The sequence below is a fragment of the Taurulus bubalis genome (assembly GCF_910589615.1).
Source record: "Taurulus bubalis genome assembly, chromosome: 15".
Taxonomy (NCBI): Eukaryota; Metazoa; Chordata; class Actinopteri; order Perciformes; family Cottidae; genus Taurulus; species Taurulus bubalis.
Genome location: NC_136603.1, coordinates 12932248 through 12954302, shown reverse-complemented (window position 1 = coordinate 12954302; position 22055 = coordinate 12932248). Strand labels below are relative to the sequence as shown.

The window sequence follows — 22055 nt, the reverse complement described above, 5'->3', positions numbered from 1 at the left end:
TTTTCCACCAGTTTATAACTTATACCTAAAATGTAGTTATGCATGGTTCAGGCGTGCAGTGTATATACTTTAAAAGTAGCCTTTATGTCTGGGCTTCATGTGGTCGTTAAATTTAAGAGAAAAATGTACCACCCTCGCGATAAGAAATTTCCACACGATTTATGACGTTTCATTGGCAACCACTTGAAGACGGAGAGGTGGCCCCGGAGCCAGGACGCTCTGCTGTGGTGTGAAGAGGTTTGTGCCCCAAAAGCAGATCATGATTAGACACTTTAACTCCGTGGTAGTCACCGTGTCCATGTAAAACGAACTGTGGCATGTCCCGACGATCAATTTCACAGCCTTTGTGGACGATTAACCGTGTGCGCTGCAGTACCAACACACGAAAAGTAGCTTGATGAGTGTCCAAAGTAGTGGAAGTTTGGAGGGGACGCCATCTTTGGTCCCAGCTCTCCACGTCCCCAACACGGACTGTGTTTTCAGCAACATACCACGGCAGTGGTGAAGGCCCCGGAAGGTATCGTTTCACGTATTAAGACGTACATGTGTTTTCTACTTGCTCCATTTATTCATTTTGTGCTGAGCGAACGGGAAATTGTGTTAAAACGACCGAGCAAATCTTGGTGGCAAAACCCAGCTCTTGCTAGCTAGCGTTGCACTAACGCGTCAGCTCCGGAGTCGGTGGAGCCGTCTGGCTAGCTGGTAACTTAGCACAGGAGACACGGGACCGTCGTGCTGCGACCGGGCTCGTGCAGCAACCTATTGACAAAAACGTGCATAATGGCGATAAACCTGTACGTGAGCAATACGGGCTAGCCGCTGTAATCGGCGCATCCTTCTTTAAGCACGCTGCCGTTACAGGAGCGGACCCTAGTTAACTTACAGATGGATGTAAAATGGATTAGTAGCGTTAAATGCACGGAGAGAAATCCAGCATTTTTTGGGGGGGGGTGAACGGTGTGCCACCGGATAAGTTAGGTGTTAGCTATCCTTTGTGTGTGACGTTAGACTGTGGCGTTTCTCTACCAACAGTAGACATATGCAACGTTAACTTACATGTGTGACTAACGTAAATCATCACCCTAACTGTCTTGGATCGGTCGATGGTCTTTGACAGTATGGCAGACCATAATGTAAGCATTGGATGTAATGCTAATGCCGCCGTGTTGGAGGGTAGGTAGCCTTGTTTGACCTTTTTAGTATCGCTAACTTAACGATAGAGTAAAGGCCACCATGTTACACTAGATGTCCCGTGGGATACAGGCTGCTAAACCACACGTAGACAAGCTTATTTTGTCTTTTTTTGGTGACTCAATGTAGTTGTCACTTATGTGTATCACACCTATTTGTTCCCTCGGTAGTTTCCACTGGATATTGTGATGATTGAGGACTTTTACTTAGCTTTGACCATGGAGGTAGCTTCTAATTGTCTCAGTATTCATGTTTTATGCATTGATTTATATTAATTAATAACCGCTGCCTACATTTGTATGACACTGGTACATATTGGAAATTGGTAAACTATTGTTGTCTGTACTGTTAACTTAAATGGCCAATGAGTTAACCAAGGTAAGTAATCCAACCCAATGTATGCCAGAGATTTTTTTATGACTTTCCAAGTGTCTGCTTTAAACAGGTGGTCAGTATGTTCACCAGCAGAGTTAAAATGACATCCTCAGCAAGAGTTGTAAGGGTTCAACCACATGTTCCTGCAGGGGCTGGAATATAGATAATAGTTATGCATGAGGCCTTGGTGTTTGAGACAAAGGGAAATCCTTGTGGAAAACCACACAGCTGATGTGTAGTTATGACGTGAAACTGGCATAAACAATCTGGGTGAAAAGTGAGGTATTTTTATGGAGGCATCTCACACCAGCTAGAATAAGATTGTCCTGAAAACCAGCAGCTACACTACCGTCTAAAGAGTATGTTTTTATAGATACAATCATATAATTAAACACAATAGATTATACACGTGAAAACATTTCTCATCACATGAATTAAACTCTCTAGCCAAACTGTATTGAGAGGAAAGGTGAAAAATGCTATTCATTTGAATAGTTGCATATGTAGTGAGGAAAAGGTGTCTCTGTATGTCTTGGGTATTACAGGGCTGAATATTTAACACTGCTGTATACTCATGGCAAAATAGTGTTTCTTGTTCATCTAGTCAAGACGTCTGCAGTCGATGACTTCTTCAGCAAAATAGACTGCAAATTTGCTTAGAAGCCACAGACACAACATGGGAAATGTGACAAGCATACTGATTCTCTGAGATGCTTTAGGAAGAGGAAATGGACCTGTGCCTGATTGTAACTAAGATGTGTCCCATTCACATTTTTCTTTTTAAAACCTGCGCACGCAAGCATGGGAGGGTTTGTAACTGTTGATGTGATCTTTAGGCGTTATGAAGCCAGAGTGTGTTGGCAAAAGTTAGTATACATTTTTAAACTCCTGCATATTTGATCCATGCTTCCATCGTATGTGGTGTTTGGGTAGTGCAGACGACGACGAGAGGTTTCTGATCAACTATTTACGTTGGAAGTTGGGGAAAATAAATAAACCACATTATTTCAATGAACCACAGTATTGTAGGTCCAGTTATAACTTGCATGCAGATCATAATTATGATTCATTTTAACTATCTTGATACAATGATATGCATCTGATAATTTAATTTCAACTACAGAATTTGGCCTACATATCCTTTGTTTCCGTGCTGCTAGACTTGTCACTTCATTGCATTTCAGCGCACTCCTTGTGACTAATGATGTACAGAGTATCATAGTAGTCATCATCGTATCAATTAATCTGGTTTTCATCCCATGTAACACAGTTTAAGTTATCACTGAATACAGACAAGTGACCAGCAGGTTAATTCTGTCAAAAAAAAGGACAAAATTTGCCCAAAACTATCTAACTATGAAAATGTGATAGTCATTGCTCCTTAGCTGTAGCCAGATAAAAGCCTGTGCTTGTTGAGTTGTTGATAACACACTAGTAATACAATTATATATGTTTCAGCTTGTTTTGTAGATGACATTGATGTATTAACTGGAGTGGATTTTGATGTTATTACATCAGCCATTCTGTGGTTTTCTTTGTGGCTGGGGTTCACCTACGTGATCATCTGCTGATCTGGAAAATAGTTGCATGTCATTATTATTAGTTAGTGAGTCAACTCTATCTTACTGTTACGACACATTTCTCAGTGACTTAATGGTGTACACTGAAATGGGCCTTTGTGTTGGCTGCTGCATTATAATGTATAGCTTAACAGCTGCCATCCATCCTCTGCCACTTATTGAAGGGTCTTGTGGGCAGCAGGGTATTCCAGACTTCCCTCTCCCAAGCAACTGTCCCCTGCTTCCTGGGGGACCCCAAGGTGTTCCCAGTCCAGATGACATGTATATTCACACCAGCCTGTTTTGGTGCTTCCTTGGGGCTTCTTTCCAGTTCTATCTAGCAGGCAGTATTTGGGTTTTAGAGGCTTTAATCAATGGATTTTTGTTGATCTATTGTTAAGGCTGTTGGGACACTGAAACTTGTATGTGTGGTTTTATAGTTTTCACATATCAACAAAGTAGTTGATTTGTATACACAAGTGTATTGACTTATAATATAGTATGTTGTAAATAAATGAGCTTCTCAGTAGGGCTGCAACTATTTTCATTATCGATTCATTTGAAAATCTTAATTTGTTTCAATAAATAGTTAAGTGTATGAAATGTCAAGAAGTTGTAAAAAAACAAGAGAAAAGTCCATCACAACTATATAGCACAGGCTTCTATCTGGCTATAGCCAAGGAGCAACGACCCACCAACTATACAATGACAATTAGTTGAGAGAGAATTGGATGATATCATGTCATCTCTAGTTACTATGGTGCATTTTAGTCATTTAGTGAAGAGTTAACTCTATATTCTCCTCTTATAGTTGATTGTCATGTGGCTTTAAATTAATTTTATGGATTAGCATGTTTTATTTAACTAATCTTTGTTTGCTCTCTTCCCAGCTGTTGTGATTTTGTTATTGATTTTGAGATTAATTATTCAATGCGTTAGGTTCTCCACCATTTAAATTGATGCCTTTTTATAAATTCAAAATGGTTGTCTCATTAAAGCACAGGTTTAGTGGGCAGACCCTTCTGAGTCAGCAACAACACTGAAGCCCAGGGAGGTCACGTAACAGTCCCACAGGAGCATGGTATTCATCAGTGCCTAGCATTTGAAACATTGCTCCTGGACACTCAGGATAATAGCGTTTGTGGGGCACAGCTGCCTGTTACTTCTGGACGTCTACGCTGCATTTCGAGTTTCATAAACTATTTAAAGGTCTATTTTTGTTGTATCAAGCTGTAACCGGTCTTTGTCATACCTTGTTGGCCTGACCTATATTCTGGTCTAGACTAGTATGTTATCAGCTGTGAGGGTTTGAGACTGTATTTGTGACTAAATAAGTCACCTTTATTTTAATTCTGCTCCCAATCTCATTGTGACTGTGTCATCCTCTCTTGAGTGGGAGCGTTAAGGAGACTTCAATTAAGCCGATCCTTGAATAACAGACATACTGTATATCGTTGCTAATCCTCCCAGGCACCATGGAGGAGCTGCACAGCCTGGACCCCCGGAGACAAGAGCTGCTGGAGGCACGCTTTATGGGCGGGGTTGGCGGTAGCACAGGAGGCAGCACTGGCAGCACAAGTGCGGGAACCAAAGTGAGTGAATATTAATCTGTGTCGGTGTTTGTACATCATAATTGATCAACGTGCTATTTTTAAATGTCCATATCTTATCCCAAGTTTTTTTTTTTTCAGGGATTGACCAATAATGAATGTTCAAATCAAAGTTTTGGAAGCCTTGGATCCTCCAGTGACAAGGAGTCAGAGGTACACAAAACTATTGGCACAAATTATTCTCTTGATGTAGAGATGTGCAATTAATGAGTGAGATTATAGGCCCTGTTCAGATCTGGCAATAACGTGCGTTTTAGGTGATCCGATCGCAGGTCGACAGTCTAAGTACAGGTGTGAATGGACCCAAGATGTATTGAGGATCGATCACTTGGACCACACTCTGAGGTGGTCAGCATATAGTCATATTATTTTAACAGCGTGTACACGAATGTGTCCTCGACCACATTGAAAGACCAGCTCAACTGAAGTCAGTGTGTCTGTGTTGGTGTGTGTGTTATTCAAGAGATGATCCTAAACAGCTTGGGTTGCCGAAGTTTATGTTGCACCTACTTAGTAAATTATATTAAAATTATGGCCAAGTCTGGGCAATAAGTCTATTATTCTATCCCAATGTAGGTCATTCATTTCAGGATGACAATATACATCACAATAAAGTGTTTATATAGATAGATATTCTCATTTTATGAAGAACTTTAGAGCTAAATGAACATATCAGTTTCAAGGGAAATTGTAGATGATAAATAAATCAAGACAGACCTTACTTGTATCTCTCAAAACAAAAGGGATAGCAAAGATAATATGAATAAAAAATGGCTGATAAATGAATTTTACAGGACGAGTGACAGACATTAAGGCCATTAATAACGTAAACGTATACATCAGAAGGTTGGTAGCAATAAGTTCAGTAATGGAAGATTTTCCTGTATCATATCTGTTAAAAAGGAATGAAGTCTCTGAATCAAAGTTGTCTTAAGTCCGTTTAGTCAAAAGTTTTCAAAAATACATCTTTGGAAGTTGGAATTTTTTCCGAATCTTGGAAGATAAGAATCCCTTTCCCCCCCCCCCCATCCCATGGAAGAAGAAGAATCCCATCTATTTTTAATGCTTTTTTGACCAGCTGAATTAACCTTTACAAACTGCTATTCATACCAAAACTGAACAATTGCCGTTGCTCAGCACTGCCTTGTGACATTGTTCCTAATCGGACATAAGGGGAAAGCCCCAGACCAGCACCCGTTGGTTGGATTTGGTGTGTAAAGTGTATGAAATAGTAGTCCTTGCGATAAAGTAAGGTTCTAGAATTGTGAAAAATGTGTTGTTAATTAAATAGTTCATCCTTTAAGAATACTTGTACTGTAGACCTCTGTTTAAAAAGAAGCACTGATGTAGTGAAAGGTCTTCTACTAGCTTGTAAACAGAATCTTCAGGTTACATCCAGGTTTGCTGCTCTTCTGGATGATGTTTGTCTAAAAATCTTGTCTTCTCATCTTGATAGGGGTCAGACGTGAAAAGAGGCAGTTCTCCTGCTTATTCGGTATGTAAATTATTACATTTTAAACTAGAATTATCTTATACGTTGTTGTTGTTATACTCAACAAAGACTGGACAAAACGGACATGAAAGTGTAATGGGAGCAGTCACACAAGACAAAGTACAACCTGTTATGCTAAAATTCTATCATGGCAGTACTTTTGTTTTACATTGAGTCATTTGATTCAGTGTTAGAATAAATGCTTAATGCAGGCTCAGTTTATTGTTAACTTGATAAGATATAAACATCAAGTCTAAACGTCAAAACCATTTATCTTTCAGACCCCAGAGAAGAAACAGTCAGAAACGGTCAGAGGCAGAAAAAGGAAACCTGAGATCCAATCAGAGAGCAGCCAAGGTGAGTGTCTTTGTGTTAAACTGGTTACATTTCCTCTCTTGCTTACATTATATCTTAGAAATATTCAACATTCAACTCCCTCTTTTCCTTTCATAGGGAAATCCATTGTGCGAGGACCCAAAATAAGTGACTATTTTGATGTAAGTTTTCATACATTTAAAGGAAGTGTTGAGTGAGTAATATGCACTTCATTAGTCTTTTAATCACTGAAGCCTACTTAATATCCTGTCTCTAAAATGCCAGTACCGTGATAAAAGAACCACAGTGGGTCTGCTGTTATCAAATGTTTGGCTGTGATGTCACTTTTCCTCTCTTAACCTTTTAGTTCCAGGCAGGAAATGGGTCCAGTCCTGTGAGAGGTCCCCCACCAGTGATTCGATCGCCCCAGAACTCACATTCCCACTCTGCTCAGGGTATCGCTGTACGTAACACCTAAACTTGTACTCCAAATCTCTTTCCTGCTACTTTTGGTGTTGCCCTGTCTTAAAAGAAGGACTCTCTTCTGTTGCAGGTTGGACAAAATAGCTCACCTCCTACTAGTCTGTCTTTTGGGGACCACATGGCACATCCAAAGCAAATAGCAGTCAAATTTGTTCAGGTGAGAGAGGTGATTGTGAACCACCAGCACCTTGTAATTGCACTTCAATGTTTTGTTCTGGGCAGCTTTTTAAACAAAGTATTTCATTGTATTCCACTCTAGACTGACCTCACAGTGTTGAAGTTGGCTGCCCTTGAAAGCACTAAGAATCTCGACCTCGAGAAGAAGGAAGGGAGAATAGATGATTTGCTACGGGTAATGGAGAAAGTCTCACTCTTTACTACTGTGCAGAAAATCCTGACTGGGCTGTGATGTTACTTAAATGTAAAACAAATTAAACCATGTTTGCCAAAGTGATGTTTGGTAATACAACAGCCTTTCATTGGTTTTAATTGTCAACATTATAAACGGTATGTTTTATGATTTGAAATAATTTGTGGATTGAAAGAATAATATAATTTTATAGTTTTTTTTCTTTCATCACAGGCAAACTGCGATCTCAGGAGACAGATAGACGAACAACAAAAATTACTTGAAAAATACAAGGAACGCTTGAATAAATGCATCACTATGAGCAAGAAGTTGCTCATAGAAAAGGTCAATATATTGCTTTTCTTAACCCTTTATGAACACTCAACATATAATAATAATAATAATAATAATAATAATAATAATAATAATAATAATAATAATAATAATAATAAGTCTGCAAACCCGCATGCAAACCTATATTTTTGTTTTTTGTATTGTTCTTCAGAGCACCCAGGAGAAGCAGGCCTGTCGCGAGAAAAGCATGCAAGATAGACTTCGTTTAGGTCATTTCACTACAGTGAGACATGGAGCGTCATTCACAGAACAGTGGACTGATGGCTATGCCTTCCAAAACCTTGTGAAGTAAGAAGCTTAGAATCTAGTGAGGTTGTTGTTGTATTCTTATTTTCTTGTTAGTAAGTTGTTGTTTTTTTACATTCGTTTAACCTGAGAGAAACAAGCTCTTTTTCAGAAACATTACTGTCACAGTGAAGCACACTTTTATATATAATAGTTCAATGTTTGGCAGCTTCTCTGCACATGTGCACGACTAACCCTGAATATTCTAAGAATCGTCCCAAACGGCTGGATCTGATTTAAATTTAGAACATTTTGTTTCTGGTACAGCCAAAAAATGATGTTGCAACTTTCATATTTACTGATCTTGTGTATCATGGTGTCAAATTAATTATTTTTAAATTACGTTGTAGTGGAGCATGTGTACTAATATATACAATATATACTATAAAATAATAGCACTGCTTTCCATCTGCAGACAGCAAGAGTGCATAAACCAACAGAGAGAGGACATTGAGAGGCAGAGAAAACTTCTAGCCAAGAGGAAACCTCCATCCTCTAGCAATTCCCAAGCACCAACCACAAACTCGGAGCCAAAGCAACGCAAAACCAAGGCAGTGAATGGAGCAGAAAACGACCCCTTTCTAAAACCCAGCCTACCTCAGCTGTAAGTCCATGCCTAGTGTAAATCACAGATATCAGACCAGCCATTCAAAGCAGTGTATACAATTATTTGGCATACCCTACTGTTTTAAAGCAAGTTTTTTTTTTATTCTTCTCTTATCTCTCTTCTTCTGGAAAGGCTGACACTAGCAGAGTACCATGAACAGGAAGAGATCTTCAAACTGCGACTCGGACATCTCAAGAAGGTTTGCCCAATGCTGAACCTGCAGCGACATAAAAAATATAATAAAACATCTATTTAACGTGTTTTCCTGTACCGTCACATGAACGTATGCATTTCATAAGATTCACAATGTATCTAGGACCATAAATATACTACGGTTGAATGGCACATTTATACAGTTTACAAGTTAAACCCGAATTGGAGTCACTCACTTATTACATGTAAAATAGCCTGTCTTCAATGTGAAGATAATTGAACAAGTTCAGCCCGATTGTACGGCTCCCAGAGCTGAACCACTGTTATTTTTGTGTGAATCTCTTTAAGGATGGAGTGAGCCTATAGTTTGTCGACATATTTATTGTTTTCACGATGAATACACAATACGGATAGCTCCAGACAGACTCTGTATTAAGTCAACTGATAAATATTTGATTCAGAACTAGTCAGCTGTGTACAAGAGTTTGATGAGCTCCTCTCCTTGTAGTCAGAGTTCTGAAGTTCCTTCTGTGTGTTTGTGTGGTTGAATCATTTATAGGAAGAAGCTGAGATCCAGGCGGAGCTGGAGCGTCTGGAGAGAGTGCGCAACCTTCACATTCGGGAGCTGAAGAGAATAAATAATGAAGACAGTTCCCAGTGAGTCTGACTCAATTTCTTTCACAGTTACTGCATTGACATTGGAACATGATGTACACACAAGGTCAGAGTCCTCATCCATAGTGGTGATATTGAGCAACTTCCCAATGGATGAAGTTTTCTTGTCCTTTTTTACTCATAAGTCATGTATTGGCACAATGCTTATGCTGAAAAATGTGTAATTGACACATCCATCTTTAACTTTGATTGTTTTCTGTGTTTTTTCTATTTTAGATTTAAAGATCATCCAACGTTGAATGAACGATATCTGCTCCTATACCTTCTAGGAAGAGGGGGCTTTAGTGAAGTTTACAAGGTAAGTCATTAAACGTCTATCACAAATGTCAAAGCTAAATAATACTTTTAGCAGCTTTTCAAATGGAAGCAAATATTTTTGTGCAGGCTTTTGACTTGATTGAGCAACGATATGCTGCTGTGAAAATCCATCAACTTAACAAGAACTGGAGAGAAGAGAAAAAGGAGAACTATCACAAGTATGTGGCCCATGTGGAAATGCTGTATGTAATCTCACCTGCAGTATACAATAATTAGTGTTTCAACTGTTGTGACATACTTAGACAAACTGTTCTGGTGTCCTTTACTTGCAGTGTATTGTTATTCCTGTCTATAAGCCCGAATACCAGGCTGTCGGTGCAGAATACAGCTCCAACACCTCATGCTTTGGTTGCTAATGGAAGCATAATTATCTTCCTCTCCACAGACACGCATGCAGAGAGTACAGAATACACAAGGAGCTGGACCACCCCAGAATCGTGAAACTTTATGACTACTTCTCACTGGACACTGACACGTTAGTGCACTTGATCCATTGTTTTGAATGCATCTCCAGCACTTTTAAGTTGGTTTCTGTTAGATGTTGGCCCTAAATCTTCATTACCTCATTAGGTTTTGCACTGTCATGGAGTACTGCGAAGGCAACGACTTGGATTTCTACTTGAAACAGCATAAGCTAATGTCTGAGAAGGAGGCACGGTCTATAGTCATGCAGATTGTGAATGCCTTAAGATACCTGAATGACATCAAACCCCCCATCATCCATTACGACCTTAAGCCAGGTAAGCACGTGCTTCTGGACAAATGACTCCTCACATATATGTTGGTCTTCATCTAAGCAGATTGTACGAATTGAGTGACAGTCAAGTGGGTTAAAGCAGTCGTCAAATGAATGGTATGCCATGTCTCCTTTTGTGCTGACTTCTTTTATTTTGATTTCAAGGCAATATCTTGTTGGTGGATGGCACAGCCTGTGGTGAAATCAAAATCACTGACTTTGGTCTGTCAAAAATCATGGATGATGACAACTATGGCGTGGATGGGATGGATCTGACATCACAGGGTGCAGGGACCTACTGGTGAGACTAAATGTTCGACATGTACATAGATCACATTCAGTATAATAACATTCTGTGGAGAAATACCCCACTAAAAATACTTCGTTCAATTATTAACTTAAAGTTACTGTGAGCAATTTTTAACTGGTTATGAAACAGTCTGAACTTAATACTGACACGAGACCATCAGCGAGAAGATTTGGTATTTCAATGTAGTTCTTCCTAATGTTTGATCGGTACCAATGGGTCAATTTCGGTGCAAGATTAGATGAACTAATAGTTCACCCAGAAACTCCTTCAGCTCAAACTCCAGCCCACCACTACTTTCGTCCACAAGAACTAGGAACATTTGTAAAATAGATCTAGTGGAGTATAATATATGTACAAAGATGCCTAAATGGATATGCTCACGTAAAGGATAATTATCTAAAAATTGTACTTGATTACAGTACTTTCAGAGTAAATGTAGCAAGTTGCTTTCCACTAAACTGTTTGTATTTTTTTGGCCAGGTACTTGCCTCCTGAATGTTTTGTGGTTGGCAAAGAACCTCCAAAGATCTCCAATAAGGTGGACGTGTGGTCTGTCGGTGTTATCTTTTTTCAGTGTCTGTATGGCAGGAAGGTAAGGAGGGCAATAAAGATTCTTCCCTTGAATGTTTTTGTAATCTCTTGCATGATTATTAAGAACTGCTTCTACTTTTCTTAGCCCTTCGGCCACAATCAGTCACAACAGGACATCCTGCAGGAGAACACCATTCTGAAAGCTACAGATGTTCAGTTCCCTGTCAAGCCTGTTTCCAGTAATGAAGCAAAGGTAGGTGAACTTGCATACAAGTAATGTATTATGAATGAAATAATATCTTAAAAAAAATCTGATTGACCTGCACATTTTTGACACTTTTCTCTCTCTCTCCCCCCCCCCCCCCCAGGCCTTCATAAGGCGGTGCTTGGCATACAGGAAAGAGGACCGGATCGACGTCCACCAGATGGGAAGCGACCCGTACCTGCTCCCTCACATGCGAAGGTCAAGCTCCTCTGGAAATCTGCAGATAAATGCTGCTGGCTCAGGACCTGCCTCCTCCAGTATCGTCTCATACTGACAGCACCGTACTGTGACGAAAAGGCAAACTGGCTAAGTTGCTCCCACACCTGCAGAGCTTCTCAGAGGCTTTGGCTTGTGGGAGAACGAACAGCCGGCAACAGGAGGAGCAGGACACTGGTGGGGAGATCTCACCTGGCCTCCTCGGACCTGCGCCAGGCTTCTAATTGTTTACCAGGGCTTGATCAGTGGAGGGACAGTGAGGGGGTATTTTTAAAAGGACATGGGTAAAAGGATCTTTTGGGGGTCCGATTGAAGCACTGATACTGACGACGTACCTTGAAGAAAATGTGACTGGATGCTCCGTTCAGATGTTGCAGATGGAAAAAGCCTTAAAGGGCCGAAGGGACACTTGGCAGCCCACCGTTTAGATTAAATAACATGGTCCTGCTAGGGTGCAAATGATTCAGCTGCTAGAAGTTAATTTACTGGTGAGGCGGGGACAGTCGTCTTTATGTAGAACTACAACGATTTCACGAATGATTTGGCTAAATGTTCTGTTTATCTACAAATCTTAGGCTTTAATTTGAGTTACTTAGCCATGAGAATGTAATGTGTAGCATACAAGTGGCATCTAGTGACATGTAGGTTGGGACAGCGTACTTACGTTTAATGCACAAAGTAACCAAATGTAGAAACATTACAATGTATAAACTCCTATGCAGGAATATTAATTAATAGATAAATTGGAAACTGTATATGTTGTACAGGTGAATTTTAAAACTGTAACGGCAACGTGTACAAAAAGTTAGAATTTCCCCATGCAAACTAGTATTTCATTTTGCTGCTTTGTTGCTCTTATTTTTTTTTAAGGGCTGTATATTCCACTTTGGGTACAAATTGTACAGTTCTGCTAAGAGTGAATAATAAATGCCAGGAAATGTTTTTCCCTCCCAGTGAATAGTACTGTAGAATCGGCCTGTTTCTTCCTAAATTAGCATCCATACTTGCCTGATGATAGCTTCTTGGTGCAATCTGCCAGTGTTTGTCTCCATTGTCTGAGAGCACACTGACGCTCTGTGGCTCTGTTTGGTACTGCATTGTTAGACAGTGTACCAAGGATGCTCCACATGAACCATTTAGGAGAAGAGCAGAAGAAAACAAAGCAGCAACCAAAGGCTGAGATGGAGAAAGTACATCAGTTTAATCAAGGTAACGATATCGATTTACAAATTATTTTTGCACGAAATCAAAATATTATGTTTTAATGGCAACAGCAAGCAAATGGGATTTTCCTTTGGAAAACCCTCAGTAGTATAAGTTACTACCCCACCTTCCCCTAAAGACTAAGCAGTTCACAGAACCACTGAAAGATCACGGTGGAATTTCTTTTCTTTTTGTGGTACCTTGCAATATTTTTTGCATTTCCTCTGATCCATTGAGAGGCTGAGCTGTAATATGAATGTTGTATTAAATAGTAGACCTCTGCTGATCGGGAGTGTGTGGCTCAGGCCTGAGCTCATCATTCCAGCTGGGTCGATACCTAGCTCTCTCATCGACTACCGTCAGGACTGACTAAGGCAGACGACTGTCTTTTTGATTGTGACTAGTGGAGAAAAAAAATGGACTGGACAAACAAACTGTTGCTGAGGATTTGATGGGCTGCAACAAATATTATGAGGGGACACATAAGTAGTTCAGGAAATGAAAATTCCCATTGTGACCTTCAAATGCTCTGTGGTCATTTGAGCACTAAAAGAAATAATGCAACTTTAATAGTAAACTGTTTCCCCACATTTTACACTTTTTCTTTGAACCAAACTCAAAACCCACATCTGTTAACACATGTTACTATTAAGTAATGAACCATTTTTACAACGTGATTCTTGTTTTCTCTAAACCTGCAGGACCACTGCTGGACACGCGGTCACACTTTATATGGAGACGACCAGCACATGATTCAGGTGTCCCCGACAAACTTGAGTTTATACATCTTTAACTGTGTGTAGGAACAACTTGACAACATAGTTGTGCAGCTTATGGACTGGCTATATTGTGTAAAGACTTAAGAGCAAGCAGACAACCTTAATCAGTGTGCTCTGCTAAGATGAGTCTGCACTTATTGTGATATTTATTGATTCAGAGGTGGCCTCTGATGATGAGATGGGGGTTCTGGTCAGTGAACTGTTCATGTGGATAGTGGAGGAGGGATATGTGGTCCTGGTATGCAGTGTAATGGCAGGAGATGCATTAGCAGTGATTGGTGGAAGAACAAGGTCAGACGGAGACAGAGCTACACCTGGCAGGGAGAGAGGTGGCAGACCTGTGGAGCACAACACAATTCTACATTAGAGTAGAATAACGCATTTCAAATGTGCAAGATTTAAGTAAAATTATTCCTTAAAATAAGTATTAGAATGTACAGCAAACACTAGTCAAAATAGTGCATTTAAATATAGTCATAATATAGTATGTCAAAGTGACAAGTCATATTGTGTCATTAAAAGTCATAGTATAGTTTGTCGAAAAAAGATAAAAAGCCATAGTATATCTTAAACGTAATCTTATAGCTCGTCATAAAATATTTCAGTTTAGTATGTCATTAAAAGTCATAGTAGCACATGAAACAGTGACAATATAGGATGTTAAATGGTAATAAAAGGTCATACAGCATGTCATAGTAAAGTGTCATAAAAACGACGTATAAGAAGTCACAGTATAGTATGTTAAGGCTGTAAGCTTTAGAACGAAACATCTCAAAGAACAGAATACCTGCATGTTGTAATCCACTAACTCCAGGTGGAAATACGTGGCCCAATGTGACATTTAGATTTGGTAAATGAGGAAAAGGTGGAAGACCTTCAGGTAAGGGAATTAAACCTGTGCAATAAATATATATGTTAGACAATGCTAGGCCAGCAGGCAAACATCATGTACGTTTGGAGCCACACCTGGGGAGCTGTAACCTCCTAAAACAATTCCCACAAACCTGGTAGCGTGGCAGCAGGACTGACTGACAGGGGAGTGCTTTGTGAGAAGGGGATGTGGCTGGTAGGAGCTCCTGAAACCGTTTTTACCAATGTTATCTGCATGTTTATACTGTTTTGTTCTTTTTAGTTCAAGCAACATCTTGTTGATTTTTCCACATACATTTTACTGAAGCTGCAATAGCAACCATACATCAATTCAAACGGATATGTTGAGCAGTCAGATATTATAGTGTACCTGTCTGTAGATTGCTAACAAATGTGCTCGGGTTGGAGCTGACTGACACACCAGCGAGAGACTGCTCTAATCCAGTCGAAGCAGAAGAAGACACGGCAACAGGAACGGTTGGGATGACAGCAGAGAGATGGGCCTGGTAACCAGAATGACGTTATCTCAGTAAATGTTGACAAGATCTGGAAGCAATTATTGCTTTATGTAAGATGCTGAGCTACCTCTGTGAAGCCATTTTTCGGTGAAGTAGCTGCTTCACTGGGAGTCTGTGCAGGGAAACTGATGTTCTTGCCCTCTAAAAATGGCAGCGTAGGTATCCTGTGCAGGTAGCCATAGCCAATCCCACACCCTAGACTGGAGAGACAGAAATACTGAGAGGAGAAGAAAATGTCCAAACATTTCATAGCGACCTTAAAGCTGTGATCCAAATGGCAATGGAAAAACAAATCAACAATGTGAAATCATCTGGTATAATAGCTGTGATGGCTGGCTAGTGTTAAAGACCCCCATCCAGTCAGTGTCTGATTTCCACAAACATGCTATTATTAAGTCCAGCTCTCACTAAACAGGGCAATCTTTCTCTTTACAATCCATTTCAAGTAAAACAATTTAAAAAAGGCAGTAAAACAAAGTACCTGTTTTTAGTTCCTTTGTTTGTTTTTAGGGTGAATTTACTAAATGTTAATTTATAAATGCATGTATATATGTGGAATACAACTATTTGCTTTTAAATCTCCAGAATTAACAACTGAAAATAATCTTCACTAAACAAAAATTGTGTATGAACATAAAAACACAATACATACATTTCTAGTTGTGAAAATTGTTCTGACCAACACCTAAAGATTTCATCAGGTGAAAGCAAGACACATTTATTGTTAGAATCCTGCATTTGTTTTGCCATATAGGTTTGATGTATACGAGGTATGTGTTAGTCATGAAACAAATGTTGAGGGACAGATCTGCAACATTGTTATACATAATAATTACTGCACAGTATTTGCCTTCGCCAAATTAGCTAGTATTAAGGGTCTCGTAAGTACCATCATCTTCCTAAAGGGAAGAAAACAAACCAAAATGCACAGCTTTCACCTGGCAACAGAAATAAAAATCAGACATGCCTGCCGTCTCCACCCCAATCACAGTTCGGCGTGATGACCACCTCGCGGCAGTTGTCCGTGTCTGTGTTGTAAACATACAGCTTCAGCTCCTTCCCTTCATGGGATTCCACCACGGAGAACAGATCTTCACTCTGTTTGGAAGAGCAGAGATTCACGGCAGGTCAACCTGGTGCCAACATCAGGTCAACGTTACTACTGATCTGCAAAGCAAGTACCTCGTTCATGACAGTGTCAGCTCCTATAATGTAGTCAGCGTGGGCCCTCAAACCCGCCAGGGCTGCAGGGGAGTTTGGTTCCACTTCCTACACACATACAAAACATATAGCTGATAGACAGCAATACTTTGTGAAAACAAAGCTCATGTTCATCTTTAAATGTTATTTTACACTACTTTGCCATTACTTGTAATACAATATTTGCAGTTATGCATGCTGCATGAATAAAATACTCATGAAATATGTTTTGCCAAATCTGTCAATCTCATCAGACCAGCGCACTCACCAAAACATGCCAAACATTTTCATTTGCTCCCTCAAAGCTGCAGAAGCGAATGCTGACTCCCAGAAGGCCCTGGCCGCCCCACACGTTGCTGGGCGTGACTGTCTTCTCCCTCACTGCCAGTGTCTTGCTACTGTATAACAGGACCTTGATGGGCTTCTCCACGTGCATCTTCAGCAGCTCTTTTAGGGTGTCATTGTCCTTGTTCTTACAGAGATCAAAACATTACATTATCTGTCATAACACTTGTTAAAGCTGGTCCAATAGCTGCAGTAAGTTGTATTATTGCAATTGTAGGACACTTACCAGTCTAGTGTCACAAATGGAAATGATGAAATCAAAGAATGGCTCCAGTCCTGCACAGTGACCGGGGGAACTCTCTTGCACCTGTAGTGAAAGCATCATCAAGATGAGACCATAAAACCCTGCAAACAGTGTAAATTGTCATTCTGATGTAGCCAGAGCAGCATTCCCACTTACTAAATTACAAAACCATAACTCACAATAGGCCTTATCTATGAATCAAGAGTATAGTAAATTTAAATAATCCTGACCATTTTTACTGCCATTTTGGCGTCACGTTATATTATCTTGAATAGGTAAACCACCCATTCCGAAGAGATATACCTTTGATAAGTCACACTTTGTTTTATGCATATGTTATAGAAAACATATACACATGTTAAATACTTTATAATCAAGACCAAATGAATGCATTTAGGTGGAGTTAACAGGCTATCTCATTGTATGTAACAAATTCGCTCTTCTCGTGAAATATAGATACGGCCTACTGTGAATTGGTTCCAATGGTTTGTCATATTTCAAAAGTGGGTTCCCAGACAAAAGGTTTTGGAAACACTGCAATAGAGCACCTTTGGGATTTGGTGGAACTGGAGATTTACAGGGTGAATGTGCAGCTAACAGATCTGTGGCAACTGCATGGTGTTACAATGTCAACTAAAACCAGAATATCTGAGGAGTGTTTCCAGCACATTGTCGAATCCATGCTCCAAAGACTTGTAGACTTTGTTCTGGGAGAACGGGGGTCTATCTACACAGTTTCCACTGAATGTATTATCCATGGTGACAAATCAAAATATACATATTTCTTTTAAATCTAAATCCAGTTGAGATAAAATACAATATGTGCTCATTGTAGATGAATGAAAATGTAAAATACTGGAGGAAAGATAAATGATGGTAGTTTTGAATCAGTATGATCCATTATAAACCTCCTGAGGGAACAATAACCTGCATTAGAGATTGATTCACAAAAATATGGGGCTTATGGTGGAACTGCTTATTACGGCTTTTCATATATTTAAACTGACAGAACACAAGTATATGACGAGCGCATTGACGGGGAAAATATACTACCTTTAGAGTAATACATGCCTGATTTTAAAAAAATCATAGAGGGTTGGAAAATGACCAGTTTCTCAAATATAAATTGGTTGAGAGCAGTGGTTCCACCAGGATTTTCTGCCTATAGATTTTTGTATTATGTATGTTTTTTTCATTTGGACAGATTCAACTAATATGAATTGCTTTGTATGATACATATCTAATATATGTCTTTGCCTCTGACATCCTGGACAAATGTGGACTAAAATGTCAAAACAAAAGAGAATATTGTAGTTTTATAACTAGGATCTAAAACTAAAAGTAAAAACCCACTCCAGTAACTTGAATCCAGTTGCTTGTAAAAAAATGTCTAGCATAAAATAAGCCTGACTTAATCTGTTATGTCACTTCTTGGAGCATCCCTCCAGTGTGCTGTTTGACTCTTTGTTCTTCAAAGATTTGAAGTTCACCTTCATTGTTAGGACTTGTGGCCTTCATCAGGGTCAGAGTTGGTCTCACATAAGTTGATCTGAATACAGAAAGTGTTTGAGGACTTCTCAGTATGTTGACTCCTAGTCAGTCAAAACAAGCAACAGTTATCTGAAATATTTCAAGTTTGGCTTTAGGGAGATGTTAAGGATATTTTTCCGATATGTCATATATAATTAATTGAGAAAATAAGTTGCATCAAACCAGTAAAGGTGTGAGTTCAGTTTTAAAAAAAGAATGCAAGACATTTTCCTAATGAAGGCACACACCCTTCTTACCTGGATATGTTTATAACTAAAGTAGCCACACCGGTTATTCTGGCAACATGTATCATTACAAATCATGTGATGGTGTTCACTGCGCATGCGTCAACACTATAACTCATCATGTCAAGACACATGAATTCAAGCAGTTTCAAAACAACCTGAGAAATGTACGTTACCGTATCTAATATCAAATAGTAAATATATACACAGAGAGGAGTAAATCCAACTAAACGATACATTAAAAACAATGTTTTAAAAGAAGATAGAAATACTGACTGTTAGCAAAACCCCTCCAAACCTGCCCCTGAATGAAGAAGATATTAAGAATAGTCTGTAGACGCTAAAACGTAGCTAGCAGAGCTGCTCTGTCCTGCAGCAGACAGCAGCTGTCTCTGCCTTTAACGGGAAAGCGGCTTACTCTGAGGACGTGGTAGCCTTCCGTCCCTCCGCCCGGCACCTCGACGCTCTGAGACCCGCCCATGTCCCCCTGAGTATCGGCTAGCAGACGGCTCTGCGCTGGACCATCGTCCGTCCGTAGCAACAGTGCAGTGTTTCCTCCGCTTCCTGGTTCCCAACACTTCCGCTTTGGTGCAACCAACCCTCTGGGGTAGCGGTGTGACGACGGCATGCATGTCTTCTGCCAGGCTTTGAAATCAACATATTCATGATCCAGATGTAGTCTATAAATGAGCAAAGGGCTGGAAGACAGAGCTATTTTTAACTGATAAGACTGGATAACCTACTGCCTCGGGAGCCGTCATCCTTAGGCCCCCCCCCGAGGTTCACAGCATGTTTTCATCTGCATTTGTAAATTTGCAATGGAATTTCCTTTACTAAGAATAGTCCTGCTTGTGGGGCTGTGTGAACATCTGTGGGATGTTAATGCTTTTAGCTTGTATTGTGATCACATGGTGCATAGTGTGTTTAATCTACTTACCACAAACTGACTCACAGAAGACTCGATGGCAGGAGTGAATCCAGCACATCGATTAGTTGTTTGGTGTGTTGATCAGAGATGTAATGAAGACTATACCTTAAATTATCTGGAAGATGAGTAATGAGCCTCTTGGCTAGTAACTTCCTGTCACAGTCTATATAACCATTAACATAGATGAGCAATATCAGTGAAAACCTCAGCTTTACTTTTAAAAGTAGTTTTTTTTCCATTCAGAATCCAGCTGCTTTTGATTTGATCGAACAATCATGTCAGAGCAGAAACGAGAGCTGGGGTAGATGTGAGAGAATAAAATGGTCTCCTTGATCAAATGGTGATAATAAAGGATGTCATCAGTGCCATAAAGAACATGGGCTCAAGGAGTCGATTAATGTATATGTAGTTGAATATCTCTGTAGTGCAGCAGCTCTTATCAAATAATTTGAAATAAACTTGCACAGCATTGTGATTCTCCTCATCAATCATCAGTTATCCTGTCAGTCTATGCATCCGCTGGAACTCACCTTGATTTGGTCTCTGCAGGCTGCACTGAATGATAATTTGAGTTTAAAACGCATCCTCATTCAAAAAAGGCGTTCAGCATCAGTGTGATATACTCTGACAAGAAGATTCTGTTCTTAACATTGTGGTCTGAACCAATATTGTGATTCATATAATCACTTTAGAACAATGAATAATTTACACTATTGTATCCTGCATAAAGATGTGCAAACATTGACAAGGACAAATGAAGGCATTTCTTATTAATTTGACAATTAGAAAATCAGCAAATTTAATTTACTTTTCAAATTGACACATTTAAGAAAAATGAATACCATACAAATCTCAAACGTAGATGTCATCATTCATTGTTCCCAAACAGATCTTCACATCTATTATCTACTACCGGTGAGAAATAAACTTCACATCGTGACACTTGCTCTTTCAAGAAGCAGATAAATAAACTCTGTATTTCAGCAGAAGCTTGCTGACGCATTAAAACTCTGCGATCACTGCACTGGATAGCTCTTTCAGATTTATACTTCTTCAGTCCTCCTCAGAATTTACAACTAAAGCTGCAAAATGATGTACTTTTGTTCAGGCATTTATACCATAAGTCTGAGGAGGCAAAGACTACTTTAACAACGAAGTGGCCAGAAATTAAAATGTCCATAATGTATTTGTCCCCCTGTTTGCTGTGCCCTCACTCACACACTGCATTTCTACCGAGTAAGCAAAGTCACAGCGACAAACATCATAAGCTGTTGTTGTCAGGGTTAGTTGCTTAATGTCTGCGAGAGGTCCTTTTTTGCAGGATGAAAGACCGCTTACACATGCTGACATAATGTACTCTGCTGTGCTGGGAAGCAGAGATAAAATTCTAAGCGAATTAGAAAAGCCTGCATTAAGATGACAGAGCAGCACAGCCAAACACCAGTGTGAGTAGTTATCACGTCGTTATTGTTGTTGTTTATCATTTTGATTTCAGCAACATCAGACACATGTTTCCTGTCCCGCTCTTCCCCATAGTTCCTATTTAAAAAAAAGGCAGCAGACCACACTTGAAAGCTTTAGAACACTAAATTACTGTCATGTGGTTAGAGGTTGTTTTGTTCATTTAGCATGCATGATAGCAATCACCACACAGACACTTGGTTAGGTGCAGTGTAATTGCTCCTGGGCTCATGCTTATTCTTTTAGAAAAATGTCCAACAGAGACATTTAGTAGCAGCCTTTCAACTTTAACAAGCGCCACATTAGGTTTACACTCCCCAGCCACAGAGACAAGCAAGTTACAGTCTCTGGACTATTAATCTTCTGCTTAAAATTTACTTTCTGCCAAAATTAATCAAGCCTTGGACACACAGTCAATAAGAGAGGGCTATTTAGATAAGTGTAACCCTTTATAATTACTTTACAAGTCAGAGGCCTTAAGGTGTTACAATTGATTCTGTTTTTTAATGTCAAGCTGCAATTGCTATTTGAATTTATGAACAAAATGAGCAGATTGCAGTGACACATAAACACCTTTTACACCAGAACACTATTGACCTTTAAATTGAAGTACAGCAAAAATGCTGCCCATGTTGAACTGTGGATTGTTTCTAAATAATGTTGAATAGGTAAAAAGAAGAAGATTGTATTGAGGCTTAATTGTGTATGTGTGCATGTGTGTGTTTTAATGTGTGGAGATGAGGAGGGGGAAGGGCTGGCAAGCAGCCCGCAGTCAATATCATCATCATCATTTCATTAGACTTGCCTTACACAATGGGAACGTCAGTATCTATCAGGAAGCTAATGTGGCAGTGATTCCCATGGGCGGGAGATATATTTGGCACTTCAGGAAACCACTGACGAGATTC

General features: G+C 39.6%; 2 protein-coding genes across 3 annotated transcripts; one reads left to right on the top strand and one right to left on the bottom strand.

The window, feature by feature from the left end:
- Window positions 1-4595: 4595 nt before the first annotated feature.
- tlk1a (tousled-like kinase 1a) lies at window positions 4596-12787 on the top strand. 2 transcript variants are annotated; one of them, XM_079231098.1, is made up of 21 exons: window positions 4596-4717; window positions 4817-4888; window positions 6192-6230; window positions 6509-6584; window positions 6681-6724; window positions 6910-7005; window positions 7096-7182; window positions 7285-7377; window positions 7609-7719; window positions 7880-8016; window positions 8429-8617; window positions 8753-8819; window positions 9333-9430; window positions 9665-9746; window positions 9833-9924; window positions 10152-10241; window positions 10337-10506; window positions 10668-10803; window positions 11293-11404; window positions 11489-11596; window positions 11712-12787. In XM_079231098.1, exons 1-21 carry the CDS (start codon window positions 4601-4603, stop codon window positions 11880-11882), a joined length of 2187 nt encoding a protein of 728 aa, XP_079087224.1. In that variant the 5' UTR covers window positions 4596-4600; the 3' UTR covers window positions 11883-12787. The 2 variants fall into 2 exon arrangements, with proteins under 2 accessions (XP_079087224.1, XP_079087225.1); XM_079231099.1 differs by lacking the exon at window positions 6192-6230.
- Window positions 12788-12832: 45 nt separating this feature from the next.
- Window positions 12833-19302, bottom strand: LOC306747990 (Golgi reassembly-stacking protein 2-like). The gene is made up of 10 exons (XM_079231101.1): window positions 19177-19302; window positions 16966-17046; window positions 16663-16866; window positions 16377-16463; window positions 16162-16292; window positions 15262-15394; window positions 15047-15179; window positions 14811-14882; window positions 14594-14701; window positions 12833-14144 (listed from the first exon to the last, which is right to left on the bottom strand). Exons 1-10 carry the CDS (start codon window positions 19237-19239, stop codon window positions 13924-13926), a joined length of 1233 nt encoding a protein of 410 aa, XP_079087227.1. The 5' UTR covers window positions 19240-19302; the 3' UTR covers window positions 12833-13923.
- Between the last annotated feature and the right edge of the window lie 2753 nt (window positions 19303-22055).

Excerpts from the sequence above, each read along its gene's own strand:
- tlk1a (XM_079231098.1), top strand. The coding sequence starts at position 4,601 with ATGGAGGAGCTGCACAGCCTGGACCCCCGGAGACAAGAGCTGCTGGAG. Across the intron at positions 6,231-6,508 it reads GCAGTTCTCCTGCTTATTCG|ACCCCAGAGAAGAAACAGTC; the intron begins GTATGTAAATTA and ends TTTATCTTTCAG. Across the intron at positions 9,925-10,151 it reads AAAAAGGAGAACTATCACAA|ACACGCATGCAGAGAGTACA; the intron begins GTATGTGGCCCA and ends TCCTCTCCACAG.
- LOC306747990 (XM_079231101.1), bottom strand. The coding sequence starts at position 19,239 with ATGGGCGGGTCTCAGAGCGTCGAGGTGCCGGGCGGAGGGACGGAAGGC. Across the intron at positions 17,047-19,176 it reads AAGGCTACCACGTCCTCAGA|GTGCAAGAGAGTTCCCCCGG; the intron begins GTAAGCCGCTTT and ends CTTTCACTACAG. Across the intron at positions 15,180-15,261 it reads CGAAAAATGGCTTCACAGAG|GCCCATCTCTCTGCTGTCAT; the intron begins GTAGCTCAGCAT and ends TCTGGTTACCAG.